Here is a 9,064-nt window from a genome sequence, read left to right as displayed (position 1 = left end):
TAGTGTGTTCAATACATTTTTCCTGTGTCATATCACTTTATTACACATAACTTTTTTATGAATTGTAGTATATATATATTAGGGCTGTCAATAGATTATTTTTTTAATCGCGATTAATCGCACACCCTCAATCATGATCAACTGCACACTTATCGTGAAATTAAGCATACACCGTTTATCTTGTTTAACATGTCCATTTTGCCATCATTGCCCATATCCAGCAAAGTAAACCATCAGATTGAAGAGTGATTTTCACAAAACATGTTTTTCTTCAGCTTTTTTCAAGGTAAATTTATAAAAATGTCTTTCCAAAATAGCTTTACACTTTAAACAAGTCAAGTTGCGGTACTGAACAGGACCACATGGAGATGCCAAAAAAAAAAACTAAACCAACCGCCTTGATCTGCATATATACATTATACATATACGTATTGCTGTGTACATATACAGTACACAGCAACACAGGACAAATCCAAAAATTATCTTGAATGTGTGTGAAAACAACGTGAATGTACTGAAAGTGCATAAATACAATGTATGATCAGTGTGTCGAGAGCGTCTTCATAATATAGGCTACAATGATAAATGATACAAGATAGACCTACAAACGTGTTCTATTAAAATATAAGCACCATTTTCCCAGATATGGAAATGTATTATGTAATATATCACATATTCACATTTTTTTGTATATTCCAATATTTTTTTTATTTTTTTTTTGAAAAAAGAAGCTTAAAAAACTGCAGTGAATACAACTAATTTAGTTAAAGGTGCCCTAGAATTAAATGTTGAATTTACCTTGGCATAGTTGAATAAGAAGAGTTCAGTGCATGGAAAAGACATACACTGAGTTTCAAACTCCATTGTTTCCTCCTTCTTATATAAATCTCATTTGTTTAAAAGACCTCCGAAGAACAGGCGAATCTCAACATAACACCGACTGTTACGTAACAGTCGGGATCATTAATATGTACGCCCCCAATATTTGCATATGCCAGCCCATGTTCAAGGCATTACACAAGGGCAGGACGTCTGGATGTGCACAGCTGAATCATCAGACTAGGTAAGCAAGCAAGGACAATAGCGAAAAATGGCAGATGGAGCAATAATAACTGACATGATCCATGATATTTTTAGTGATATTTGTAAATTGTCTTTCTAAATGTGTCGTTAGCATGTTGCTAATGTACTGTTAAATGTGGTTAAAGTTACCATCGTTTATTACTGTGTTCATGGAGACGAGAGCCGTCGCTATTTTCATTTTTAAACCCTTGCAGTCTGTATAATTCATAAACACAACTTCATTCTTTATAAATCTCTCCAACAGTGTGTAATGTTAGCTTTAGCCACGGAGCACTATCAAACTCATTCAGAATCAAATGTAAACATCCAAATAAATACTATACTCACATGATCCGATATATGCAAGTAGCATGCATGACGAACATCTTGTAAAGATCCATTAAGATCCATTTTGAGGGTTATATTAGCTGTGTGAACTTTGTTTATGCTGTTCAAGGCAGGCGCGAGCTCCGGGGAAGGGGGAGCACGAGAATTAAAGGGGCCGCAACCTATATATCGGTGCATAGTTAATGATGCCCCAAAATAGGCAGTTAAAAAAAATGAATAAAAAAAAAATCTATGGGGTATTTTGAGCTGAAACTTCACAGACACATTCAGGGGACACCTTAGACTTATATTACATCTTTTAAAAAGAAGTTCTAGGGCACCTTTAGTTAACAAGTTGATATTCTGATGTGTGGAAATACACATCAAAACATGAGTAAGTCTGGAGCACACTTTACTGATTTGTTAACATTGACAGACTCCTCATTAAAGAGTCAAGCTCTGTTAATCAGTCCTTGACTGAATCCATGATTGACTAATTTGTTAAATCAATAAAGACATGTTGTTTGCCTGAATTTATTATTACTTATGTACAGGTACATATGCAGGAACAACAGACCACAGAATTGAAACATTCAAGCAATACCTGTACAGGTTCCAAAAGTTGAAACACAAAACATCAGTTTGCTGAATTGTAGTGTTACATTTACATCCCATAATACACTTAAACACCTGCGATACTAAAGTGCAACTGAGTGTTAATTTAGTGTGAATTTAAAAATCGGTGCACATCTAACACCCAACTTACTACCCCAAAACCTACATGATGATGCTATGAATCTACTTCTTCAGTTCAAGCAATCATTAAAAACAATAATTTAATCAGGCTGCAATCACCATGAGGGTCCTGCCCTCTAACAATTATAAAATTGGTATTTAAAAAAAAAGGTCAAAAAATGTGCAGACATAGCAATACACAGAAATAAAACAGAAACAGATCTTAAGCAACATTCTGTCTTCATAAATGAAATTATTTGAGGGAGAAAATTAAAAAAAGGCTTTGTTCACACTGCAAACAAATTTGATTTGGATTTGGATCTGGATCTGACATTAAGAAAGACACTGGTTACTAGACTAAGAGTCATCACATTGCCAAGAAACTTCCAAAAAAATAAGATCGTTTGTGAAATTTGGTTTTCATGTTTTTTTATTCTTGTTTGCTGATCAGACTAGAATACAGGAAAAGTAAACTGCCAGTTTGAACAATGCCTTGACGTAGAGTAGCCAGACTCTGTTTCCGAGAACAGAACATTCTCAAATAGGAGGTGCTACAGAAGCAAGTCTGTATTTTCAAAATGTCCGATTCAGGTAAAAGAAGTGACCACACAAATGACCATCTCAGAGCTGATGTGTACGAGCTTGACTGTCTCGGCACAAGGAGCGGATTTCACGGTAGAGGAGTGGAATGATGAAGAGCACACTGCACCCTGTCTGTGGATGAGAGAAAGACAAATGTTAAAGTGTCTGCTTACACAACACTGACTTTAGAATAGATGGCATATTTAAACTCATTTACTCTGTGTTTTCAATTCGTATACCAGCTTAAAAAGGTTAGTTTACCAAAAAATTAAAATTCTGTCATTTATTACTCACCCTCATGTTATTCCACACCTGTAAGACCTTCGTTCATCTTTGGAACACAAATTAAGATATTTTTGATGAAATCCGATGGCTCAGTGAGGCCTGCATCGCCAGCAAGACAATTAACACTTTCAATGCCCAGAAATCTACTAAAGACGTATTTAAAACAGTTCATGTGTTCAACCTTAATGAAGCGACGAGAATACTTTTTGTGCTTCGAAGCTTTACGAATCTTTTGTTTCGAATCAGTGGTTCGGAGCGCCAAAGACACGTGATTTCAGTAAACAAGGATTTGTTATGTCATAAGTGTTTCGAAATTTCAATAGTTCACGTGACTTTGGCAGTTTGATGCGCACTCTGAACCACTGGTTCGAAACAAAAGATTCGTAAAGCTTCGAAGCTTCATGAAGCAGTGTTTTGAAATCGCCCATCACTAGATATTGTTGAATAAAGTCATTATTTTGTTTTTTTGGTGCACAAAAAGTATTCTTGTCGCTTTATAATATTAAAGTCGTACCACTGTAGTCACATGAACTGTTTTAAATACGTCTTTAGTAGCTTTCTGGGCATTGAAAGTGTTAATTATCTTGCTGTCAATGGAGGCCTCACTGAGCCATCAGATTTTATCAAAAATATCTTAATTTGTGTTCTGAAGATGATTAATTAATGACAGAAATTTCATTTTTGAGTGAACTAACCCTTTAAAGACCCATCAAATGGTTTGACAAGCACAGTTTTCTTTCTTGTGTTGATATATTTTCTATTGAAACAGAAAGTTTGGACTGGACACAGTAAAGGAAATGTGCCCTTCATCAGTTTGGTGATGCTAATTACACAAAAAATTACATTTCACCTTTAATTTGACAAATGAAAGTGAGTCACTGTTCACTGAGTAGTTTTGTCCAATGAAAGGATGTGCTTGTAATGCTTCACTGTGTGAATGTGTGAATTTGTGCTGTTGCACTGCAAATGCAATTACCTACCATGATTATGAAGAAATAGAAGACGCACATCCATCCAAATTTGTTCTCAATAAGCGACACCAGGTACTACAAGACAGAGACACTTTTAAAATTAGTACTTATACTGTATATGAAGTTTTATCAGAACAGAAACAAAAACAATAGACCCTTTTCATGGACTCTGATGACATTTCCACAGTCATCAAATCTAGTATTTTCATATTTTCAATTTTTAAAGGGGACAATTTCACAAGAAGTAATGTGTCTGTGGAGTTTCAGCTCGAAATACCCTGCATATCATGTATTAAAGCTTGCCAAATTTGCCCCTATTTGGGTGTGAGCAAAAACACGCCGTTTTTGTGTGTGTCCCTTTAAATGCAAATGAGCTGCTGCTCCTGACCCACTTTCCAGAAGAGGGCGGAGCTTTAACAGCTCACGCTTCGGTTGCTCAACAACAACAAAGCTGGAGAATCTCACGCAGCCAAAATGACAATTGTCAGCAACGGTGTTCAGCCTTACATTGTTCAAACCGGAGTCGGACACTGATGGAGAGACTCTGGAAGAAGTTACAACTTTTAGAACGCAACTGGACGTTTCTGAATGGTTAGTGGATAAATTTATGTAGTTGCTGTGGAGTTGATTCAACTCATCGACTATGTGACGTCATGTTAATCTTTTGTGCAAATTCAGTGTTGAATTGATCCTCGTTTGTGAAGCAGTCTGGCGTAAAATGACGGCATGGCAACAACACTCTACTACAACAACACTTCCTCTTCTCTAAAGCAGCCCAACATGGCCTCACCCCCTTTGTTGCATGTTCTCGGGGGCGGGGTTTATGTACATTTTAGAATTAGTGATGTCACCAGCCCAAGAAGAAGCTTGTTGTAGTCCTTAAAAAGCGAGTTCTGTAAGAGAAAATATCTTCCCTTTGCATTGAACTTTGAGCGTTGTAACTTTGCAGATGTTGTTTATGCTTTAACAGCAACATTAGACATTAACTAAAGAACTAAGTGAAATCATAATCAAGGACCCCTTTAACCCTTATAGGGTCTTTTTAGACCCCAAACGACATTTGCTCAAATAAAAAAAAAAAGTTCTCTTTGTCCAAATGACATGAACTTTGTACACTTTCTAGATCTACAAAGAAAAAAAATTGGGAGTGATATCTTGTTTTTACGTTAAGGGCACACTCAGGGTCTTCAGGGTCTTCACAGACCCCAGGCAACAAAATGTAGTTTTGTAACAAAATAATTGTTTTTTAAAAAACAAATTTAATTTTACTCTGTTTATTAATGTTTTTAATTCATATTTGTGCAATTTTTGGAGGATTTGTCATATCTTTTAAATTTATATAAATAAATATTTTTTTTTTTAATACAAAAACAGCTTTTTATGTAAAATTCACTTCATAAAAGACCCACATTTCTAACTTTAATTCATGGGCATAACATGGATATTTTGACATGGTTTACTGCAAGATTTTTGCCCATATTTTGGAAAATGCAGTTTTAAAAATAAAAAAAAGTATCACTTTAACCGGTAGATGGCTGCAGAGCTCCACTATTTGCTATTTGACTGACTGAAAGACATCTTTTCTAAAGTTTTTTTTTTTGTTGGATATATATCTAAATGTTATGAAATCACAATTATAACAATAAAAATTACTTTTTGACAAAGTTTACATTTTTTTTGTACTGAAAAAAATACGTTTTTCAAACATGTTGATTTTGAGGATGAATTTTGTCCAATTTCTAAGTGGGGTCTCATCATAATGTAACAATATTGAAAAACTGATTTTTTTCATTACAAAAATACTAAACTTTGACAAAAAGTAGCCTTTATTGTTATAATTGTGATTTCATAATATTTAGATATGAATCCAACTGAAAAAAACTTGTGAAAAGATGTCTTTCAGTTAGTCAAATAGCACATAGCAAATAGTGGAGCTCTGCAGCCATTTACTGGTAAAAGTGATAATTTTTTTACTTTCAAAACTGCATTTTCCAAAAGATGGGCAAAAATCTTACATTAAACCATGTCAAATTATCCATGTTATCCCCATGAATGAAATTTAGAAATAATGGGTCTTTTATAAAGTGAATTTTACATAAAAAGCTGTTTTTGTATAAAAACCTATTTAAATTTGTTTTTTAAAATTTATTTATATAAATTTAAAAAATATGATAAATCCTCCAAAACTGTACAAACATGGAGTAAAAACATTAATAAGCAGAGTAAAATTACGTCTGTTAAAAAAAACAAAAAAAGTATTTTGTTACAAAATTGCACAAGGGTTAAAAAAATAATATACATTTATAATTCTATACTTTGTGTTATATTAACTTGGCAGTAAATAAAAAAAAAAAAAAAAAAAAAACACGAATTAACGCTCCTGCAAATGTTTTCTAATACAACGGCTGAGAAAGTGATGGCAAATTTCACATCTTCCTCTCTTCTGCTGTAATCAGTTTCTCTATATATTTTTTTCTCTTTTGGAAAGTCATGGAAACAGAAGTTTTCTTTTGCTATTGCAATTATATTTGCTGTTGTCTTCCGTTCACTGGTATAGAAGGAAATGTGAAAACGGTCTACAATAATAATAATAATGTCTTGAAATACAAAATAAAAAATATTACTTAGAACATGAAATGCATATAACTTCGCCAGAGTGAAAAAGAAAATACAGTGGACTTTATTCCTTCTGCATTTGATTGGATTATGAGAAGAGGGCTATGATTTTATTGATTAATATTGTTTTGTATTACTTATTAAAGCAGCATAAAGATTATTTTGGACTTCTTTAGCCACATGAATGCAGCAAGGTTAAACAGATTTTGTTTTTGAGGTTTGCCACCACCACATTAAATGGATTAAAACCAAGAAGAACAATTCAAGGCATGCTTTTAGAAGATGCATTACCTGTCCCGCCGCAGCTCCAATGCTGCCTGTGCCGTCCACGATTCCTGTGACTGTGGCCAGAGCCTCCTGACTGTTCTGCAGCGCCTCCTGGCGGCCCAAATCTGCAGAGATCGCTGAACTGATCATGTTTGATGGACCTCCAATAAGGAAACCTGAAATATTCCATGATACAGAAATATTCTATGTTAATAGTTCCTTAGGAATAACTATTGTCTGAGCTCATAGTTATAAACTGTTTATATTATATTGTGTCACCTGTTGTTGCTAGAAGAGCTCCATTCACTATCTGGTTATTTGGAGAGTCTGAGCAAGCATTGAAAGAAATAAAGTTACAAGAAATACTTAATCAGCTGTAATTTCTCAAATTAAGCTATAAAAGAAAGAAGTGTCAGAAAGGGTACATAGATTTTCAAGACAATATGATTTAGTCTTCTCTAAACTTACGGCTGTATCCCACTAACGCTCCCATGGCCAGCACCAAACTGACTACTAACACAGGAGCTCGCTTTCCCAAAAGATCCGAGATTAAGCCTTGCACTGTTCCACCTGGAAGAGAATGCATTGAACACATGAGCAAATCCTTAAACTATTTGAACAGATATTTATTGCCACATGCAACAACTTTGTACCGTTTCAGCCAAAAATTCAACAGTGACATAAAGCTTCTTTATCAGGATATTTTAACAGCAGGTATTCATGTCCAGTTAAGGAATTATTGTTCATATTGTCGCTGTCAGGTGGAAACCTTGAACGTCAAAAAATGCTACTTTTAAATGTGTAAATTTTAGGAGAATCTATTGACAGAAATGAAATATTATATACATAACTACGTTTCCAGTGGTGTATAAAGACCTTACATAATGAACCGTTATGTATTTATTACCTTAGAATGAGCCATTTCTATCTACACACACCGCGGGTCCTCTTACATGTTAAATCGCAATTTTGCGGCGGCATATTTCTACAGTAGCCCTAAATGGACAAACTGCTCTACAGAGCATGTTTGCTTGACTGGCTACTCTCTTCTGTTTCATCTTTGTCCTGTGTTGGCCACCGTCAGTGTTGCCAAGTCCGTGTATTTCCCACGGAATTGGACTACTTTTACACTGTTGCCGCGGGTTGTTTATGTCCGCGGGTTGAATCGACCCCAACAAAAAATTGATATTTAGTCCCTGGAATGTGAATTTTACCAGGGAAGTCTTGCCAAGAACACAAATTTTACCCCCTGGAACTCGATTGTTACTGTGGGGTCCCCTTAAAATGTGATTGGGCTAGTTTTGAGGAGCAATTGGGCACATTTTGTTGTGAAAACCTGGCAACCCTAGCCACCGTAGCTTCTATTGCAATTCGCAACCTCACTGCTAGATGCCGCAAAAAAATTTACACACTGCACCTTTAAGGAAATGGAAAAAACTTTGTCAAAGTTGATCAGGGCTGCGTCCGAAAACCTGGGTAGCTGTCTTGCTGCCTCGCTATCTTATAAGAGAATGACTTGTACGGCAGCGTTTGTGCATGAAGGCACCTCACTAAAGTGATTTCGGACAGACTTCTGAGGCAGTGTAACAGTTTAATGATCTACAGCAATATAGCGCAAGCTTTGGTGAGAACTGAACAAATATTTAATTATTACAGTAGTAATTTCTCGATAGAAATGATATCAAAATTGAAATATGTTGGTCAAAATCGTACATTTGTACAAAAACTGAGCAGCAAACGCAACTTTCGGACGCCATCTTTATTTTTCTAGCTCAACTGTCACAGAATGGAAAGCACAGGATTGTGGGATATCAAAGGCAGCTAAGGATACATCTATGCTTCCTTCAAAAATCGATCAGATGAAGGTATCTCATGAGAGAGGAAGTGAAGCTAACATTGGATTCGGACGTGCTTTGATGCCTTACTACCTTGAAATGTGTCCTCGTAAGGCAGCATTTTCCAGTTTTCGGACGCAGCCATAGAGTGCCCCCAGGGATGACGCGTTTTTGTAGGCCAACCCGGAAGTTAGCGGCGCACAGGTTCCCATATTCATTTTTCCCATAGACTTTTGGAAAATCGCAGAAAATAAGCTCTGTGTTTAACAAAGGGTTATGACACTTACACGTTTTGTCTATCAAGATAATCTTTACAAGTTAACACAACATTTATAGATTTTGAAGCCTAAATAAAGTCGTCAGATATAAAAGGCTAACAGTAGG

At 35.4% G+C, this 9,064-nt stretch overlaps 1 protein-coding gene across 2 annotated transcripts in view; it reads right to left on the bottom strand.

Moving 5' to 3' along the window:
• Nucleotides 1-1,917: 1,917 nt before the first annotated feature.
• slc37a3 (solute carrier family 37 member 3) overlaps nucleotides 1,918-9,064 on the bottom strand; it is a 30,065-nt gene continuing 22,918 nt past the window's right edge. For both annotated transcript variants that reach the window (XM_067392419.1, XM_067392418.1), the window contains exons 11-15: nucleotides 7,314-7,415; nucleotides 7,125-7,172; nucleotides 6,870-7,021; nucleotides 3,972-4,037; nucleotides 1,918-2,838 (exon numbers count right to left, since the gene is read on the bottom strand). In XM_067392419.1, coding sequence (XP_067248520.1) covers nucleotides 2,746-2,838; nucleotides 3,972-4,037; nucleotides 6,870-7,021; nucleotides 7,125-7,172; nucleotides 7,314-7,415 — 461 coding nt within the window. In that variant the 3' untranslated portion in view covers nucleotides 1,918-2,745. The remainder of the gene's footprint in view (nucleotides 2,839-3,971; nucleotides 4,038-6,869; nucleotides 7,022-7,124; nucleotides 7,173-7,313; nucleotides 7,416-9,064) is intronic.

The sequence above is a fragment of the Chanodichthys erythropterus genome, chromosome 8 (assembly GCF_024489055.1).
Source record: "Chanodichthys erythropterus isolate Z2021 chromosome 8, ASM2448905v1, whole genome shotgun sequence".
NCBI classification, from domain to species: Eukaryota; Metazoa; Chordata; class Actinopteri; order Cypriniformes; family Xenocyprididae; genus Chanodichthys; species Chanodichthys erythropterus.
Note: the sequence above shows the minus strand (reverse complement) of the source record. Positions and strands in the feature narration are given on the sequence as shown.